The 21,386-nt window shown below is 37.9% G+C and overlaps 1 protein-coding gene across 1 annotated transcript in view; it reads left to right on the forward strand.

The window, feature by feature from the left end:
• cpne2 (copine II) overlaps positions 1-21,386 on the forward strand; it is a 41,349-nt gene that overhangs the window by 13,350 nt on the left and 6,613 nt on the right. Inside the window, exons 6-14 of the mRNA XM_008412494.2 lie at positions 708-791; positions 1,646-1,735; positions 1,906-2,004; positions 3,695-3,781; positions 4,833-4,892; positions 15,146-15,279; positions 16,245-16,299; positions 16,649-16,700; positions 17,725-17,858. Of these exons, the coding sequence (XP_008410716.1) occupies positions 708-791; positions 1,646-1,735; positions 1,906-2,004; positions 3,695-3,781; positions 4,833-4,892; positions 15,146-15,279; positions 16,245-16,299; positions 16,649-16,700; positions 17,725-17,858 (795 nt within the window). The remainder of the gene's footprint in view (positions 1-707; positions 792-1,645; positions 1,736-1,905; positions 2,005-3,694; positions 3,782-4,832; positions 4,893-15,145; positions 15,280-16,244; positions 16,300-16,648; positions 16,701-17,724; positions 17,859-21,386) is intronic.

The following is a 21,386-nucleotide window of genomic DNA, read 5'->3' on the forward strand; positions in this document are numbered from 1 at the left end:
CACACACACACACACACACACACACACACACACACACACACACACACACACACACACACACACACACACACACACACGCACACGGGCACATGCAGAAAGTCAGGATGCAAACACAAACATGTGCATCCACTCAGCCTGTGCATACTAATTCAGAAACAGAGCCCACACAGAAAATGTTTTAACCACCTTCTTCTTTAAAAATGCGAAAATGCGGGTGGAATAAAAATAACTGTTTTTAAAATAATGTGTAAAAAATGCAGGATGCATTGTTTTTGCCACTTGTGTGAAAATGGAAAAGTGTCTAACAATGGCTCTGCTGAGCAGAACCATTTAAACATTCTCGTTAAACATGACTCATTCATTGTGTTTTTTCCTGTTTTTTTTGCCACATTTGATTGCATTCACAGCTCCTCTCTTTGTTTATATCTATCAGTAAAATGAAGCTGCTTGAATTGAGCAGAATTTAAACAGAGTGGAGCAGCTGCTGAGCTGTTTTCAGCTCATCCGGGCGCGTACCTGCTGTGCACCCTCCTGTTAAATCACCAGGATGCATTAAAAACAGTAATTGCTGCTGCTGAAATGCCTTTTTGGCGAAGGCGCTGTTTAAATTATCATAACATTCCAGCTGAGGCTATTATGAGAAATTAAGGGTGAGAAAGAATGAAGTGAAATAAAGTTGATCACTTTTTTAATTGCGCTCTCTGCAGGATTTCTTTGGTAAATCAGATCCCTACCTGGAGTTTCACAAACAGGGGGAAGATGGTAAATGGATGCTGGTGCACAGGACAGAGGTTAGTCATTACTGTGAATTAAATCATCTACTCAACTATTGCCAGTTGCAAAAGTTTAAAAAAAACTTGGTGCCAAAACGTGTACAGAATCATGAAAATGAGACGACCAGCTCTAAGTGCTCTTAGCTGGATAAATTGTGCACATGCATTTGCAAAGTGGGTTTGTTCTGTAAGAGCAAACAGAGCAAAGTTTAGCAGCAAAATTTGACTCCTAAATGAAGCATCATTTGACTTTCATGTTAATTTAAAAAGGGACACATTCACAGTGGCTCATGTATCAAACATGAGGAACGGGGGAAAAGTTCATTTTTACGCTCATTTTGGGACGTAGTGGCTCTTAAATGAGACGAGGAACTTCTTCTCTTCTGATCATTTTTGTGCTCAAATCAAATAAAAGCTGCCAGACGAGTTCATTGATGGGACTGAACTTTTACTCTGATTTCTTTATTTAAATAACTTGATTGATGAGTTTGATTGGCTGTTTAGAAGCAGTGATGCCTTCAGGGACAGAATGTTCGTTCTTCTGACTCCCATTTTGTTTTGTTGTTTTAGTTATAGCAGGTAGGACCTGCAGTTGTTAGGCTGAATATTGTTTTCTACTTTTCTGTTGTTGCACAGATGAGAAATCTGATTTTAAATCTTTTTTTTTTCTTCTATAAAACTTCTGAACTTGAAATGCTACATTATTTTTTTATTTCTTTAGAGAATCATTCTTGGCAGTAAGAAATTTTACCCTGACTTGTATTTTAATTTCTTTTAACAGTTATTAGAAAGTCATGTTTATGTGCTCCTCTGTGGCTCCAGCTGTAGATTTGCTACTGTCGGGTTGAATTATGCTGTTTCTGTGACTTCAGGTGATAAAGAACACGTTAGACCCGGTGTGGAAACCCTTCACTGTGCCTCTCATTTCTCTGTGCAATGGAGATGTGGAGAGAAACATTAAGGTTGGTCCTTCTCTCACTGAAAACCAACGTTTTGGTCATTTGTGCTGTTAAAAAATGAAGCGTTGAATGAAGTAGTGAATCTCTTGGAGCTTGGTGAAGCAGTTTGTTCTTGTGTGGAGTAGAAAACGGAAGACAAACCGTCTGATCCGCTGCGTTCTGCTCGCTGACAGGTGCTGTGTTATGATTACGATAACGATGGCGGCCATGACTTCATCGGAGAGTTTCAGACCACAGTTTCCAAGATGAGCGAAGCGCAGAACTCAGTGGAGGTAAAAACCGACGTTACCGTTGGTGCGTTTGTGTTTCAGTGTCTCTAAAATCTGTTTGGTTTTACTTCAGACTTTCTGAACCCTTCGTGATCCTGACAGCTTACAATTCTGAGCGATTGTTTAAATTATTTCATTACTTTTCAGTCTAGTTTCCAAGCAATTAAGCAAACAATATTTTCATTTCTGATCATCAGAAATTTCCTGCAAAAACTTCATTTTGTTTGCAAAAAAAATCAAATATGTTTGATAAATCTTGAGAATTATTAGTCAGAACTGAAAACTTCTTCAAACATAAAGAAATAAAACGACTCAAACGTTGGACCAGTGTGTTGTTTTCATTATTAGCAGATGGAGAGTGAAAGTCGACCTTTTCGACTAAGAATTTCAGTCTTTAGCACTTTTTTTCTTGTTTTCTTAATTATTATTTTATCTTTTTAAATTAAATTAATTATATATTACAGTACAAAACACATAGCAACAGTACATTAGATTGGTGGAATGTAAGGTGAAAGTATTTTGGGTTAATGAATGACCGTGTGTAAGCAACGATGGTGAACTGAATGACATTATCTGTATGTAAAACACAATAATTCAGGAAATTATGAGGCAGGTGAAAATAAACATACAATGACTCAGTTAAAGTTTTTTTTCTACCAAGTGGAGTTCGTTTGATTATATCCAGGATTAATTTAAGAGTAAATAAATTACATTTCTTGTTTTTGAACGTTAAAGTTCACAGTGAAATTGAGAAAGAGCGTTAAGGGCAGAAAAGTTAAGCTTACATAGGCTTTCTGTGTGGTCGTAACTCTGGAAACGTTTTACTGGTGTGTATACTTTTGCATTTCATTGTAACTCGATGCTTTTCACACAAATAAAAACTAAACTCAGACGGGAGGAATTAATGCCTGGCAAACTAATTGACATGGATTATGTTGTGAGCTTTATTCATTATCTGACATCCTACTGTCAAAATGAAACGAAAAATCAATTTATTCACTTCTTTTGCTAATAATCCTGCTCACAGATGCAAGTTTTCTCTCCTCTGAGGTTTTTTTTTCCCCTTTTTGCTGCTGGTCAGCTAAAGATTTAAAGACGTCCAGATCAGAGCGCAGTTCATTCATTAGCAGCTCCCTGTGTTTTCTGTGTGTGTGTGTCCTCCCACTGACTCCCCTTCATGTGTGATAATGATGTGTGTGTAAAGACGGGGGGTGGGTTGCTAAATAACAAGCAAACAGCGACACAGGCCGGATGGAGAGGTGGCGGATGGAAAAAATAGAGACTGTAAAGAAGGGTGATGAAATGAGAAGCAGCCGTTATCCGAGCCGGAGGAGCGTGACGGCGTTTAGCGTTTACCTGTCACATTAATCATGACTTAAACTGTGCTTGCGTCTCAAACGTCCTTTTTGATCAAAGACTCTCCAATTTAACGTGTCTCTGCAGTTTCCTGCTCACCTTCTTCACATTAACTAACGGTTTTTTCCTCATAGTCCCGTCAGGAAGCCCGGCTGGGTTTTGATACTGAACGTTTGTCAGTCCAGTTGGAGGTACCGTAGGCGGAGACCCAGACACCGCCGCAGTCAGATCCCTGTCGCCTCTTCTCAACTCTGCTCTCACCCATCCTCTTTCTCTTTGTACATTTCTCCTCTTTTTTCTTTTCTGACACTTTCTCTCACATTTTTTCACTCGTCAGGTGGAGTTTGACTGCATCAATCCCAAGAAACAGAAAAAGAAGAAAAACTACAAAAACTCAGGAGTCATCATCCTAAAGTCCTGTAAGGTGAGGATGGATGGATGGAAGAAAAGACGGATGGATGGACGAACAACTTGGTTCCTGGATGAATGGATGTTAATTTCCTTTAGTGTGTAACAATGTGTAACAATCTCCCTGTGAAAGATGAACTTTGCTCCCTGACAAATAATTTTTAAAAAATCCCCTAAAGTGGGCGGAGCTTTCATGTAGTTAAACCGCACTGTACTGCTGTAGCCAATAGGAAAATTAAACTGCAGTAGCTGCTGGTCAACCTACAGAGGGCAGCACTGAGGCGGTTTTAAGGAAAATATTGCTAAAGTAAACAAATTTACACAAATTGTAAACATGTGCACAGAAGCATAAAGATAGAACCCTAAATAAACCATTTAGAGAATGTATCAATAAAACACATTGATCTGTGGTTTTAGCTATCCTTTAATCTGGAAACTCTCATTTCTTTATACCTTTCATCAGAATTTAAAACATTCCTCAATTCTTTTGCACTTTTGAGTCTCCACAGTGGCAAAAATGCAGGTTTACACAAATAAATTATTTAGACAGATGCAAACAATATTTATCATTTAATGAATAAAACTGAATCTAAATGTTTCTGTGTATTTTACTTTGAAGCTGAGATCGCTGCTTTAAGATGAGATAAACTGGAGTAATGAAGCCGAAAGAAACAGAATTGGCTTGTCTGAATTTTACACACATCCGATCAGACCTGGTCGCCAGTAACTAATTAGAGCCGGAGCTCGGAGCGCCACAGATGACGCATAAAGCTGAAACCTTTAGCTGCCTATTAAAACAGCATTAAAGCCGTGTGCATGCAGGCTCTCATAATTGATTGTTTTCTTCATCCTGGCTGTTTTCATGCACGAACAAATGAAGAAAAGTTGCTAATATATTAATTTTATTTGCTGGCTTGGAGCAGGGATTAAAATTGAACATTTGTTGCAACTGGAGAGGGAATTATTGTCAAACAAAATGAAATTTTTAATCTAAATTTCAAATAACAAAGCTTTGCATGAAGAAGCAAACACATGAAAACATAAATCTGCTCTTTTTGCCGTTTCAGATTGCACACGATTACACCTTTCTGGATTACATTCTGGGAGGATGCCAGCTGATGTTTACAGTGAGTACGATGTCAGCATGCCTGTTAGCTTTTGTTCCCTTTTCAGCATCTGCAGTGTTGTGATAATGAGATACATGTTTCCGCTGGCTCTGCTCTCCAAAATGGATGGAAAATGTTCAGATTTCCTATTTTCATCTCCCGGGTTTCAGCTGGATTGCAGGCATTTACATGCAGAGAGGGAGCAGGTACTGAGTGGCGAGAAAATGAGAGTACTAGGGGGGAAATTGAGTTATTCTGCCAAAAAAATAGGTGAATTTTTAAAATAAAAGTGATTTAAAATAAAGAGAAATGTGTTTAACATCAGAGAGACGTTGTAAATTCCAGACATGGATGAAACTCTGGTCTGGAGAAACTTTTTGTTTTCCTGATTACATCACATCTTTTTGTGTAACGCTCCTTTATAACGGCTCACACACACCGAGCTTTTTTATTATTATTCTGGATGAAAACAAAGAAACTAATTCACTTCCCTTTTTCCTTCTCCAATCCTCAAAATACATTTAAAGTTTTCAAAGAAAAAAACGTTCAGATAAAGAAGAAACGTTTGCATTATTTGGTTCACTACATTTTTTTTCTGGTTGGAAACACATTTCTTTCATTCACTTATTGATCTACGTACTGTAGCCTTTTACAAAACACTGCAGCTCTTTACAAATAACATTTAAAAACATAAATCTGAAATAAAATAAACCAGAGATATGGAGGCAAAGTTTGAAGAGCTTTAAAAATAAACTATAAAAGTGAGAGAGAAAGATCATACAAGTATGATGAAACAATTCTTTCAGTAATTACTAAAATATACTAATGGTGTCAATATGAGTTTTGATTGAGATGCAAATAAAGTTAAGCTAAGAGAAAATGGCTCCAGGGAAAGTTTGTTGATGTAACAGGCTAATGATTCAAAGACAGAAAAATTGCTGCTCAGGTTTTTTTTTTTCCCAAAGTATCTTTTTGGCACTTGGCTAAATGCCATCCAGATCCATCATGGAGGAAAACGGCAGCCGATGTCACTAAAACAGACTAAATGGTTAAACAGAGATAATATTAGCAATTGCCTTGACAGAACACAGAAGTAAACAAAAACATGGATGGGGTTCGATTAGCTTTACTGCACAAACATCAGTCATCAAACCTCTGATAGAAAAAGAAAAATCTGGACAAATCACTGCTGCAGAACTACAGGCGGATCTCCAACCTCCCATTCATCAGCAAAACTGTTGAAAAAAATGTTGTTTCAACAGTTAAATAGCTTTCTAACAATGTCTGTTCAGTCTGGTCTTTCAGTCTGGTTTCCATGGTGACCGTAGTACTGAGGCTGGCCTAGTCAAAGTGTTCGATGACATCCACATAAACAGTGCTGGTTCTGTTGGACCTCAGTGTTGTCCAGTTCTAATCTTACATAAAGAACAGGGATTCCTTTGTTTCAAGAGGAAACGCCTCATCGAAGAGGTCAGAGGTCACATGTGGGGTTCCCCAAGATTCAATCCTAGGACCCCTGTTATTCAATATCTAGATGCTCCCACTGGCTCAGGTTAGAACAGGAAATAAGATCAGCTACCATAACTATGTGGATGACACACAGCTCTACGTTATGATGTCACCATGTGACCTTTGAACCCATCCAAGCACTGAACAGATGCTTAGAACAGATAAATGTGTGGATGAGCCAAAACTTTCTCCAGCTGAACAGAAACAAAACTGAAGTTATTATCTTTGGACCTGAAGAGGAGCGAACTAGAGCAGGAGTGGGCAGTCCTGGTCCAGGAGGGCCGGTGACCTGCATCTCTTAATGTCTCCCTGGTCCAGCACACTTGAATCCAACAGCTGAATCACCTCCTAAGTGCAGTCAGGTTCTCCAGAGACCTGCTGACGACCTCATTATTTGACTCAGGTGTGTTGAAGTTCTAAAAGTTGCAGGAGACCGGCCCTCGAGGCCTGGAGCTGCCCACCCCTGATCTAGAGTCAACACACAGCTTCAGTTTTTACAGCTGGAAACCAGAGACCAGGATGACCTCTGACCTGAACCTTCAGAGTCACATAAAGACAGTAACAAAGTCGGCCTTGTGTCATCTGAAGAACATTTTCACAATTAGACGACTAACAGGATAGAGAAACTCATCCATGTGTTTATCTTCAGTCACATTGTTTACTGCAACACCATCTCATGTCTTCTGGTTCTGGCTCTGCTTCCCAGAACCAGAACCCAACATGGAGAAGTAGCATTCAGTTCCTCTAATCTGGAATGAACTTCAGAAAACTGCAAACCTACTGAAACACTGAGTTCCTTTAAATCAAGGCTAAACCCAGCTGTTTAAATTTGCCTTTGATTAATAATAACTGGAGCAAAGTTTTAATTTCTTCTCTTAATTTTGTACTTCCTGTTTGTTTGTTGTGTTTTTATCATGTAGAGCTTTTGAATTGCCTTGTTGCTGAAATGTGCAACACAAACTAACTGGAATTGAATATTTCTAAGTCAGTTCTGATGATTTCTTTTCATTTTAAACTTCTAAAGTTAAACAAGAATTAACGGGAGAGCAAGAGGCTCTGGAAATGAAAACGTGTCCTTTATTTATTTCATTTTAGATGAAAGCTCCTCTGAATAACATTATTGTTCAGATTAATAATCCGTTCATGGTTCTATTATCCAGTTATGAAGCTTTTCTTTCTTTCTTAAGGCGGAGACTGAATTCACAAGCTTTAATTTACTCTTAATGTGTTCGCTGAGTCTACGCAGCACAGCGGCGTAATAAATCGCTTCCCATGAGAGACGTCTGCATGGCCCTCATGGCTGTGAAGTCACAGTTTCACTTCGTTTAAATCACTCAGCGATGCAATCCAACGCTGCCAGAATGGTTTTCATTTAATTTTCTGAGGGAACATAAGGTGATAAAACCCCTTTTCCTGCACTTGAGAGGATATATTTGGATGTATTGGGTGATTACAGTAAATAGAAAAAAAGTTGTTGCATTGATTTGTTCAACCTCCTCATATTGATCAGCAACTTTCACCCAGAAGAAGCTCTTTTGATTTTAATGACTTCATTTGTCAAATAAAAAACGTTAATAGACAGAAATGCTGCTGCTCTTATCAAGTCTGAATCTTAGTTTTTAATTCATCTTCTAAATGAAGCAACATAATAAAATCCAGAAATAATTTCTAAAAAGTTCTTGTCTTTAAACTCATTAAATGTAAACATTGTAATTCAACTCTGGGTTTATGAATTTAACACATTAAATCTGTTGATCCTAACTTTAAATTATTTCAGTAAATCATTTTAGACGCCTTCTCTGAATGTAATATAGTGTCTAAACTGTTATAAACCAACTGGTTCTGGCTTTTGACCACAAATTCTTCATTCAGAAATAAACTTTAAAACCCAGAATAATTCATATATATGCATGTAGGACTGAAACAATTAATCTGATTAATAATTGTCAACTAATATTGTAATTGATTAATTGGTAACACAGACTTAATCAGAACAGTAACACTGTTCAGAAAGTGTAAATATGTTCCACCCAGAACTTCTGCAGTGGCAGTTTTAGCTTCACCTGGTTCAAATTATATACACAAATATTTCCAATTGTTCAGTTATTCTCTGTTTTTTAGCTTCTGATGCGTCCTTTGCTACAAACGATCAAGCGTTCACTAAAGGAATGCTGCTATTAAATTTTATTCAATAAAATGCTTATTTTCATGCTTAACATAGAAATTGAGCTGTTTATTTATTTGCATTTTAATGTATTTTTAATATTTTATAAAACATGCTGAAGTGGTTTAATAAAAAATGTGCCGGATTTATCATCTGATTAATCAGTTAATGGTGAGCTGCAGCTCTCCGTGCGGCTGTCATTCTCTGAGGCAGGGTTCGTGTGTTTGGGTCTCGCCCGCTTTGCAGCAGCTGCTTTGTGGATCTTCCGGGTCCGGTTGAGCAGAACTCTGACACAGAACACGCTGTGCAGATTTTCTGGGCTGGCGCCGTGCTCGGTGCTGCGTTGAAGCTCAGACAATGGCTGCGTCTCTTTGGTGCCGCCTGTTTTTGCCACCTTGTTGTCGGAAGCGAGACTTGAAGCACTGAAGGTAGCTGTTGTTGCCATGGTGACGTTCTGCGCCGCTGATGAATGTTAAGGACATTTTCTTTTTTAAGAGAGAGAAAGAAGTGAATTTAGATGATGTAATAGATGTTTAGTCATATTTACAGTCTCATAGAAAACAATGGTACAGTGCAGAAGTATTCATACCCCTCTAACTTTTAACAACTATACATATATTTTTATTGGTAATATTTTATTTGAAGGGGTTTGCATGAGACTGACATAAACATATCATCTATTATGAACATGAAGGAGCTTTCATAAATATTTATGATTGTTGTCATGAAGTTTAATTCAGTAAATAATGACACTTTTATTATAAAGTTACACTAAAAGTTGCATTTAGCTCTGATATTAAGAATAATCACCTGATGTTATCAGGACTTTGACTAGACCCATTCAATAAGTTAGAATATTTTTGTAGAGGACATTTATTTTAAGAACTTTATCACAAAATGAAACGCATTATAAAGTTTATTTACACATAGACGGATGTTTGAAAGCCTTTATTTCTATTAATTATGATTTTTTTTGTCATGTAGTTAAGAGATGGCATTTAAAGTCACAATATTACATACAAATATAAAGAATAATAGAAATAGGGGCTTAATGTGAATTATGTTTAATATCTGCTTTTAATCTGATAAATGAGACCCATTGGGGCGTATACAAGGGGGTACCCAAAAGTTTCCAGATTGACGCTGCTGCACGCGCAGTTTTTGTAGTACGCGATTCTGCCGCTAGTTATTTGTTCAACCACGCCTTCTCAATCAGTCTGCCAAGCGGCGTTGATGTGGAAGGTTTCGTCTACCTGCAGTGAATTTTCTTGTAAGAGCTGTTTTGTCCAGCCGTCGTTTTTCTTCATGGAGAAGTTCTATGAGCAGCGCGGCTGAAGCTTTGCTTCCTGCTCGGGAAAAAAAGCATCGGAAACCATTCAAATGTTGAAGACCTTTTACAAGTTTCTATGTGTCAAGCTCAAGTTTACTCGTGGTTCACATTGCTTTAAAAATGGTGAAATGTCAATTGAACATCAACCGCTTTTTTCCAGAGCAGGAAGCAAAACTTCACAGCCGCGCTGTGAAGCCAGAAAAAAGCCGGAAAAAAGCGGTTGATGAATTGACATTTCACCATTTTTAAAGCAGTGTGAACCACGAGTAAACTTGAGCTTGACACATAGAAACTTGTAAAAGGTCTTCAACATTTGAATGGTTTCCGATGCTTTTTTCCCGAGCAGGAAGCAAAGCTTCAGCTGCTCATAGAACTTCTCCATGAAGAAAAACGACGGCTGGACAAAATAGCTCTTACAAGAAAATTCACTGCAGGTAGACGAAACCTTCCACATCAACGCCGCTTGGCAGACTGATTGAGAAGGCGTGGTTGAACAAATAACTAGTGGCAGAATCGCGTACTACAAAAACTGCGCGTGCAGCAGCGTCATTCTGGAAACTTTTGGGTACCCCCTCGTATTCTAATTTATTGACCATGACTGTAGATTTCTGCAGCTCATCTTTCATATTGTTGTTGTATCAGAGTGAAAGATGAAATAGTGAAAGATTCCCACAAGATCTCAGATGGTTACTGTATGTGGATTTAGAGATGATTCAAATTCTTCAGCTTTCATATCAAGTAGAATAAATGTTTACATGAACTTTCATCATCAGAAAAACAAACAAACTGAGTTTTATGTCACGCAGTGACCAGAGTGTGGCTTGTTTTCCGTCGGTATTTATGAGAAACATGCAGCAACAGACGAGCTCTGAGTCATATGATGCGGAGCAGAGTCGATGTTTTATGTTTATTCATTTTACAAACTTCCACTACATAATATGGATGCATATATTTACAGCTATTATCACATATTTACTTTTGAAAATGCTTTTGTTCCGTTATTAGAAACAATTAGTTCACACAAGTCAGTGTAAATGACATTTAGATATAAAACCTGCTGCTGTTAAAAGTGTTAAACTACCCAGAAATGCTATAAAATCAGTAACTGTCCCTTTAAACATCAGCTGCAGTTGCTTTTATTCAGTTGCTAATTCACTCTTCTCCATTTGATCTCCCAGTTTTCGCTGATGAGATGGTTTCAGTAGCAGGAAACTCTCTCCTCTGTGCTCTGCTCAGCGTTTGATAACCTATTAAAACTAAAAGAGGAACCGTGAATCCTGCAGCTTTCTTAAGCTCCGCGGTTTAGAGCCATTAGGAGAATAAATCCTGCTGGAGTTGGGAGAAACATCCAGCAGTATTCAGACTGCAGACTGAATGCTTTAAGTGTAATTTTATTATGTTACATCTCTGCTATATATAAATACGTATACCTGCTCCTCTGAATTAATTTTTTTATTGTCTTTTGTTGATATGCAGACTCCCAAAACAAACCAAAAGTCCTGGTGCGTTTTAGCTGCACAAGTCCACAGAATATCTTCAAGCATATTTTCTACACTAGCTACTTATGCAAACTGACACTAATTTTGATTCACCGTGAATAATCTCTCTCAGACACCCAGTCACCAGTGACATCGTCTATCCTTTTTGGTACTACCATGCTACATCCACACACAGAAGAAGTTGTGTACAAAACCAGCCAAGAAAGACGAGCCGTTCTGCGGCAATCAGTCAATCTTAGCGAGGTTTTTAATCCTAATCTGCAGGAGGGGAACGTCTCTCCTGCTCGGCGCCGTGGGAGCCGGAGGAGAACGCGTCGCTCCTCTGCGGCAACACAAAGAAACAACCTGCTTTGGTGGAGAGGCTCACTTCAAATGAGTCAGGATGTTATTCATTTTGGATGCTTTGTATCATTCATAGAGAGACTTTGGAGGATTCATCGCAGAGTAAAAAAACCTTCCTGCTAGGAAAGATGCAAGACAATCAGGGCTGGCTTAGAATAAAATGTTATTTCTTTTCATACAGCATTTCCCAAATGTATAAAATTATTAATGAATTAATTAATAGCTACTATATTTACCGTACTCTTTGTATTTGCACAATAGCAGTTCACTGTTTTAGTCATATGCTGGTGATATTTTGCCGGTTGGGCCAGAAAGTATTGATGAAACCTTCTAACAAACTGTTAAAATATTAATAATTAACTACCTTTATAAGTAAAATTAAGTAATGTTGAACAGCTTTTCACATTGACCAGTCCCCCTAGGATTTTGTGATTGTTTTAGTGATATTTAATTAATAATTTTTATGCTGTTTAGTTTATATGATGTAGGCGTATAAAATCCCAACTGAGAATAACGGCTTTTACATTCACATCATGTTAGTTTTCTTTCTACTCAAACTCTAAGTAATCTGTCTCGATTGTAGTTTTTGCATCTTTATATTTAAATAGAATATGTCTCATGTGAATATTAATAAATAAGTGCAATGTGACTCAATAGCATTAAAACGTTGGCTGTCGCTGTTGACCGTCTCAGGAGGAGAGAATAAGGCGTTCACAAACGCTCCGACACCTTCGTCCATCATCTCTCTGGCTCTTCAGCTGCAAATGTGTCAGAGATTCTGGCGAATATTCAACAGGGAAGCCAATAATAAAACTACAGTGTGAATGTCAGCATGTCAGCTGCTCAACAGGAAGTTGGTGGTAGTGGGATGAGCTGTCAGTGTCGTCAAAGTCTCAAACAATCCCTGCTGTAAAATATACAGTAATCAGACGCATCTGTTTGTTTTATTTAGTGAACGCTCTCCTGTTGAAACTGTTTGTCATGTTTTATTAGCTCTACACGTTTAAAAACTACAACCAGCCTGAAGCGAAGAACAAGTCAGGATGGCTTCATCCGTCATCACATCACAGCTGTCACATCTGTCAGTGGAGGGCAACGGAGGACGAGCGCTGTAATAGTTCGGAGATGATCCATCAGCTGTCAGTTTGCTCAGGCGCATTGTAAACCCAAACAGACGCTCACCAGAAAACGCTGATGTGTACGCTGGGAGGAATATCTCATGTAAACATTCAAATTACTATAGGTTTCTAAAATCGCATTTCTAAACTCAGCTTTTTGTGTAATGTTGCACAGAGCATTACTGTGTGTGGCTGTAACATGATAGAAAAATAAAAAAATGGAGAAGCTTTCTGCCAAAAAGTTTGAGAAACCTAGAAGATAGAAAACCTCGCTTCAAGTTTTCAAGTTGAAACTCTTGAAAATTTTTGGAACTCAGAAATCTCAAAGTTTTTTTAATAGAAAATTTCTGAGTTTAATCTAAAAGTTTGAGTTTTTTGGTGGAATCTTACCTAACACACCATCGAAAGTCTGTGTCCATCAACATATGTAATTTATAGAAATTTACATCCACTGATCATAATCATGAATATTATAACATTTTATGTAAAGCCAGGACTTTAATGCATTAATTTCAATTAGTTAATTACATAGATTTTATTGTGTTAAAGATTATTTTTTTAAGGTTTTGTTAGCTCTAGTAGCCTTTATTTGGAAGTAGTTTGACAGGAAAGAGGGTAATGAGTTAGGGGGAAGACATGCAGTGAATGTCACGAGGCCGGGAATCAAACCTGCGACCACCAGCACAAGGACCAAGGCCTCAATACATGGGTTGTGCTTTGCCCCTGTGCCACCACAGCACCCCAAGATTTTATTTGTTTTTGTTAAATAAAAAAGTCCAGAGCTGGAACCTTTGTATTCATACGTTTCTGGTAGGACTGTAAATCTGATGCACAAGTGACAAACAACAGCAATGGACGACAAAACCGCTTCTCTCGGCCCACTGGGGTTAATTTTTTCTTCAAAAATCGATCTGATTGGACGCTGCAAAAGATTATTATGGTGTTCAAGTTGTGCTAAAAACTGCTAGTCTACCAGCGAAGCTATGCTAGGCTAACATAGCATCTCAGTGCTAAACATGTAGCAGCAGCATATCTGGTTGTTTCTTATTCAAAAATACAAATGGTTGAAAAGTCCATTATTTTGGTAACTCCATCACCAAGCGAAGGACATTTTATAGATTAATTAGATTAATTTTAATGTCTTAACACCTTTATTTCTCTTAACCACAATAGTTTTTTTGCTAACAGAAAATAAAAACATGGCATTTAAAATTAGTATATTACACCAGACCAATAAAAATAGCTATTTTTAAAAACAAAAATGTGGCTTTAATGAAAGTTAGTTTGAAATGAAAGTTTAATTCCTTCTTAAAGGTTATTTTCAAAAACTACTTTTAATCTAACAAACAAGACTCATCATGCGTCTGTTTTAATTTATTGAATATGGCTATCATGAAGAAGTTTCTAAAGTTTGTCTGTGTATTGGTGGATTTATCCTGTTTCTTCATATAATCTCCTGCAGACGCCAAGATCTTAACTCCAGTGTGAGAGATCAGACCATCTGCTGCGGAGCTCGCTCTTCCTCTGGTTGCCTACGATTCAGAGCCTGGCTGAGCTCATTATCACGCTATACAATGTGTTTGTTATTTATTACTGGGTTTGACCCGTCCCTTCTCATTTCTGTTGGAATCGAGTCGAAATTCATGCCTTGTGTTTTCTTTGTTTTGTTCTGTTTTATAAGAAAAACATCACTACTTTTTGAATTGTTCTGTAGAACACATTTCCTAGATTATCACATGTTTAATGGAATAAGATGTTCCAGATTGAAGTTAATACACTAGTATTGGGGAAATATGCAACTCCAATCCAATCTTTCTCTCTTCTACTTTCACATGTTCCATCTTTGCTCTTTTTTTAGTTGCTTCAAAATGACTCCTTTTGGCTCCAGACGCAGCCAGATTAAAGTAGATGAAGCAGGCCAATGTTTAAATGAGATTTAAGGGGTTTAGAAGCTGCAGGTTACAGCACAGAGTTTAAAAAACAAAAGTAAGAGCACAAACAATAATCAGGACTGCACTTTACTTAGACCAGGGGTTTGAAACATGCAATTCTGGAGCCACATGGGGTCTTTAGCATCCCATGTGGCCCATAAACCACCAAAAAAAGTTGGTAAACAACATGAACAGACGCAGAAGTTGCTTTTTTAAACTGGTCTTTGCACTGAGAAAGAATAAACTCCAACAGCAGGCGGACATGTGAAGCTTTTAAAAATAATTCTGACTTTAACATTTGCCCTCACGAAGCATTATGCATCCAACGTTTTATGTGTAAAACTAACTGCAGATCTTCTGTCTCTACTTTGTGTTCCTCAGGTTGGGATAGACTTCACAGCGTCTAACGGGAACCCCAGAGAGCCGTCGTCTCTCCACTACATCAACCCGCTGGGCAGCAACGAGTATCTGTCGGCCATTTTAGCTGTTGGCCAAATCATACAGGATTACGACACGTAAGGAAGGAGCTCAGCCTCTGCCAAGTTGTTTCAGGCTGCAGTTATTAGTTCAAATGTTAGGATGCATGTATACTTCTCTAAAATCAAAGTTATGCTCCAAATTATTGAATTAAACAAAATATTCTGATTGTTTTTTTAAGCATAACTCACCCTGGAAAAGGGACAGTTCAGATAATTTAAATTAATAAAACATGTCTGATGAGTGGACATAAGCTTTGACTGAAACTGTGCTTTACATCTACATGTTGTGGTAAATTTCCACTGAAATACAAAACTGTCACAACACGCTGAAGAGTAGAACCCAAAACAGATGGAAGGAACCAGGAAGCAAAACATAAATTTCAAAATAAAGCAAGACGCTGAACCAATGGGTCAAAGGTCATGACACCAAACTAGAGTTTTATCAGTCATATTTATTGTGTTACTGACATTTGTGATCTTTGTAAGAATTTTAGGACTGCTAACATTTTTTCTATTATCTAAAAGCCGAAGAGAGAAATTTTTTAATTTCCCCAAATTTGGAAGTTTCAATACATTTTAGCTAGATTTGACTTTTTAACTTTGGATATTATCTAGAACATGTAGCAGAGGATGAAGCAGCCTGGTGGAAACTCATTCTTCTCTTCCTGATTTCATTTTTCTCTGATGTCAATTAACCAGGGTGAAAATTAATTAAAATTTATTATCCGAAACTTTTGCAAATCCCTATTCTTAATTAAGCACCATTCTGAGTTTATAGTAATAAAAAGAATTTCTAGTATGTTTTATTTCTTATTATTATTCCAGCAATTAACTAAAAAAAAACTACTTTGGAAATGTAAACATTGGTCAGATTTTGATTTTTCTACCATGTTACTGTTTTTTTTTCCCCACTCCTGTCTAAATGTGTTGCATTTGATTGAAAAAAAGAAGAAAAAATACTGAACTAATGTTCCAATCTGTTGTCATGGTTTCCTCCTCAGCGACAAAATGTTTCCTGCGCTGGGATTCGGAGCTCAACTCCCACCCGACTGGAAGGTACACACGTGTGGACGGAGTTTATTTTCTGTTTGTGTGCTAAACACAGAAAACGTGTGCAGCAGGGAGGCGAGGGCGGGTTTTCAGCCATCCTGTTATAAACATCCACCTCACACACACACACACACACGCAGATAACATCATACACATTGTACATGCATATTCAGATGATTACGCAACTGTCAACCTATCTGTGTTGCCATGGCGCTGAGATGATGAAAAGGACAAAGAAGCCATACACAGAGACATGATGGGAGGGAGGTGGGGAGAAATTGACAATATTTCTTAACAATATTCTCCAGTTTGATGGAGGATGAACCATCAGCTCATGTTCTTCGTTTTTCTGCAGGTTTCACATGAATTTGCCATCAACTTCAACCCCACTAATCCCTTTTGTTACGGTGAGCTTTTCTTTTTTTGTATGTTAAAAAAAAGCTCTACTCCATTTAACTTTCACATACATTCTAGGGCTGCAACTACCAATTTTTGGTAATTGTTAATTATGTTGATTAATGGATTAATTGGATAAAAAATGGCCACATTCTGCAGATTTTTCATTTGACCACTTAGGCCTTTTACATAATATTAGATATACATTAGAATATGCAAATAGATGAATAATTTAATTTTTTTTTTTTAAATAAGAAAATAAACTTTTTTCCCTAAAATGCAGCAACGTAGCATTCCTTTCCATTTCTAGCAAAGGATGCATCTGCAGCTAAAGAAAATCTGCTCAACTTGACAGTGTAGAGCTGATCTGATGATTATTTTTAGACCAACTGATAAATAACTGGATAGAAAAAAGTTTCTTAATAGGAGATTTTCTTTACAAAATTTAAATTTGAACCAGGTGAAGATAAAACTGGTTCTTGAGGAGTTCTGGGTAGAAAATATTTATTGACATTTTTTTATGTAAATACAAAATATTATCTGTTGATCTTTCAGCAAGTTGCTTTTTTGAGTCTGAATGCTCCGGTTAAATGATGATTAATCCTTTTTAAATGTATTAATCTTCAGAATCGTTGCACAGCTTCTAAAATCTTCAACCTAAAAAGGTCGAAGGTCAGTAGATTTTTTTGGACGGATCCGGATTTAGTTCATTCTGCTGAATTATTGCCACAAACAGCTGCAACAACTGGAATATTAAACTGTAAATATCACTTATAACATGCAACAAATGAATCTGCTGCATTAAACATTTTGTGTGTTTTTAATACATTCAAATGTCTGCTTAATTGTTAAATCTGTATTTTAAAAATAAAATTCTGTATAAAAAAATAAACACTATCCAGTCTGAATGAGCAGTGCAAGTTTTAAATTTGCCTCCAAATCACAGACGCTTGTAGCTGCAGGAGGCAGAAAACAGTTATTATAAGCATCTTTTCCACATTTCTAACAGTTTAATTTTCCCGTCTGCATGTTCAGGTGTGGAGGGCATCGCCCAGGCCTACTCCGCCTGCCTCCCTCACATCCGCTTCTACGGGCCGACAAACTTTGCTCCGATCATCAGCCACGTCGCACGTTTCGCCGCTCAGGCGCTCCAGCAGGAGAAAGCAGCGGTGCGTAGCCGCAGCTCAGCTGTATTGTTTCATATTTACAGATGTACAAAAACTCGGGTGGCATTTTGGGATCAGCTCTCTGCCTCTGGCTGAGCGCTGCGTTCCCAGACAGCTGCTGAAACCAGAACCATAAAAATGTCTAAATGCAGCCTGGCATCGCTTCAGTCTGTGACAGTTTGCTTCTCTGTCAACACACCTGTCCATCACCGCTGTCCAGGTGGGATCTTTATCTATAAATCGAGATTTTTTCTGCTCAAACAGGCGATTCTCAAACTTTCTTCTGTATTATTAGAACGAGAATTGGATTGTTTATTTTTAAAGTTAGATTTATGTTTGCCAGAAGGTTCTCTTAACCCTTGTGTTTACAAATGGGGTCCAACCGACCACACACCCATATCACCCGTATCATTTGTACCAGTTGCCTCAGTCCTCACAAGGGTTAAAGATCTCATGAAAACACTTTTTATTTATTTTTTAATCGAAGCAGTTCTGGTTTCTTCTGGGAGAATATGAACCGTCTGTTGGACCATCCTGATCTAAACGCTTTTGAAAAGTTTTAGGATGATTTGGGAAGGAACATTTTCAGACTAGAGATCCATTTTCAATAAGTGGAGCCATTTCTGTTTTAGAAGAACATCAATGTATTTATGTCTTAGTGGAGAAAAGTTCTCTTTTTGCAGATTATTTCTTTATTTAAAAGTCCCACTGATTATGAACCTCTTTATTAAAGGAGTCCTGACCAAGAGGCAGAAAAGATTATGTAACAATTACAAATAGTTACGCAATTAAAATGCCATGCAAATAATTATTAAAAATAATCACAATTAATGAATTAATCTCACAGTCTGGACTTGAAAGTGTGAAATAAAATAAGTTAAATGGATTTCCAGTCTTTTTGCTACATGTTCCACGTAACCAGAGCCGAGTAAATAACAGTTTTCACAGGTTTTTGTGGTGAAATGGGACAGAGAATAAGAAATGATCACAGCTAAATGTAGTTTTTTGGTGTTTAGTAGATTTATTAATAAAAATGTAAGTGTGTCCCGTTAACAGCCTGACACCAGCCGTGTTTCCTGAATGTTTTTTATGCATATTTTGAACTGTTGCACTTCCTCAGTTTCGGATAAAAGGTTTTTATGCTAGCTTGAGGCTGAGGAGGAGGTTTTTTTGGCTGTTTCGGTCAAACGGTTCATGTGCAAAAGAGGAGATGGAATAAATGATGACGTAGCCGACGGCATACATCACAATTTGGGTGCATCTCTGGGTTCAGAGGAACTCAGCTCCAGCTCAGAGGGAAAGGTTCTCTCCATCTGTCTGAGGTGTGTGCCTCATGCTAGTTTGCAGCCCTTCTTCCTGTTTACATGTGTGGTGTCAACATCTGATGACATCACGCTTTGTGTAGCCTCGCTGATTCTCTCTAAGCACGCCTAATTTGCATTTTTCCTTTTTGAAACATTTCAAACTCCACTAAAAATTCACATGACAATTGGATGTAAATATAGCTATTAACAATAAGAGTCTCTGTCTCTGCAGACGCTTTTCCAGTGTTTGCACCTTCATCCTCACAGACACCAGAGTTTCTCTTCTTAATGCGCCATTAGGTTTTTCACTCTTCTTTGCAGTGATCTATAGATTAGAAGTCCACACAGTCCTGATCTTTTCACGGTGTATTTGTTCCTTCTAATCATCCTGCAGGTTTGATTGATCCATGCTCTTATATGTCAGATGAAATGACCTTTTCCTGCTCAAATCCACCAAATATAGACGTATGAGAGGCATCTACGGTTTTGTTCTTTATACAGCCTTCTGCAGTGATTTTCTTGCTTTGTTCTCTTTTCCTTTTATTTGATTTAATAACCAGAGTGTTATATCTCTGGGCAAATCACACCACAGAAAAGCAAACATGACACTGTTTTGTTTACTAGCCAGCAACACAAAAGCTGTCAGTGGTGCACTTTTGTCCAGGGAGCTTTTACTCCTTATTTATCCAATCTTTTTGCTGTGGGGACAAACAAGTTAGTGCATCTGTTATCTCTGGCTGCTGGCACTGAGTCTCATCCTGTTCTTTGTTACACTGCTCTGCAGCTGAGACTCTGACTAGGCTTTTCTTCTCATATATTTTTAGCCTGACAGCAGGATTAAGAAGCCTAATTTTCTCCTTTAAATTCATTGTCTGGGATCCTGGGATGATTAAATCTGTCAGTCTCAGTCAGCTCATCAGAAAACGCATATGTAGCTTAATGGTTTGGTTCGTCCTCTCAGGTTGAGCTCAGGATGGATTCCGACACATTTAGATTTATAATCTGAGTCCAGTTCTCTGAGTGCAGACACAGGAAGCTGGGGGGTTAAATATGTTGCAGATCAGAGTCCAGTTTTCAAGGACAGTATGTAACTTTTATAAAAACAAAAAATATGTTCCTTTTATGTTTGTTAATTTTTGTGAGAGTAATCTGTGAAAAAAATCAAGGTTCTCCCAGTGCTAACAGTAGTAAATGCAGAAACAACCAATCAGAACCAGGAGGAGGGTCTTAGTGCTGTCAATCACTCTCGTTTATCCTCCTTGCCATCTGCTGCTCCGCTGGTTCACCACAACATAGTCTGTTACAAATGCTAAAGCTAGTTAGCATAGCCACTGATGATGTCAGACAGCTTTTCTGTAACAGTAAAGTTGTTTATTTGCCATTAGCACATTTTGTAGGTTATTAAATCTTGCATTGAATTTCCACAACAGAACAGCAAAACTATCAGTGATAATTTAATTAGACATCATTCTGTTGGAAACTGAGAACTTTTTTTTGTTTTCATCTTTTTCCACAAACATCAACATCCCTCTTTACATAAACATTTTGTTTTTTCTTCTTTGTTTTAAAGGAATAATAATGAGAGAACAATAAATGGTGATTCTTTGACTCCGAATGACTTTTATTCATCTGGACTGAGGGGGAAAATCCCCTCTTTGGCTTGTAAAGGTTGCAGACGCCTGGACTAAATGGATCTTTGACTTTATCTCAGCAGCATCAGCCCCTGTGTCACCTTACCATCCGGTGATTACAAAACCTTCAGCACGTCCCAGATCTTTAACTGTTTTCTTCTGGACCAGGATTCGGTGACATCAGTCCGATGTTCCTGCAGATATGCCACTTTCTCAGAAGCTTTGAACAAATGGCAAAAAGTCTCCCCTCTGGTTACATATAAAGCAGCATGTCTCCTGAATGTATCTGAAAGGAGCGCAGTGGCTGGGTATCATTATGCTCCCACGGTGCTTTTTGTCCCTAATTGCACCCTGTCACCCTGTGGGGAACAGAGACGCAGAGAGAATTGTACTCGCCTGTGTGATGTGTGCCAGAACGCTTTTGTCTCTGTAAGGAAATGATTGCAGACCCTTTTCTTGTTTTATATTACAGTGAGTTCAAACATAAGAATGAGTAACACAGTGAGTGAGGACAGCTGCTGTGTGTGTGTGTGTGCGTGTGCGTGTGTGTGTGTGTGTGTGTGTGTGTGTGTGTGTGTGTGTGTGTGTTTGGACGT

Source organism: Poecilia reticulata, linkage group LG6, assembly GCF_000633615.1.
Source record: "Poecilia reticulata strain Guanapo linkage group LG6, Guppy_female_1.0+MT, whole genome shotgun sequence".
In the NCBI taxonomy this organism is placed as follows: Eukaryota; Metazoa; Chordata; class Actinopteri; order Cyprinodontiformes; family Poeciliidae; genus Poecilia; species Poecilia reticulata.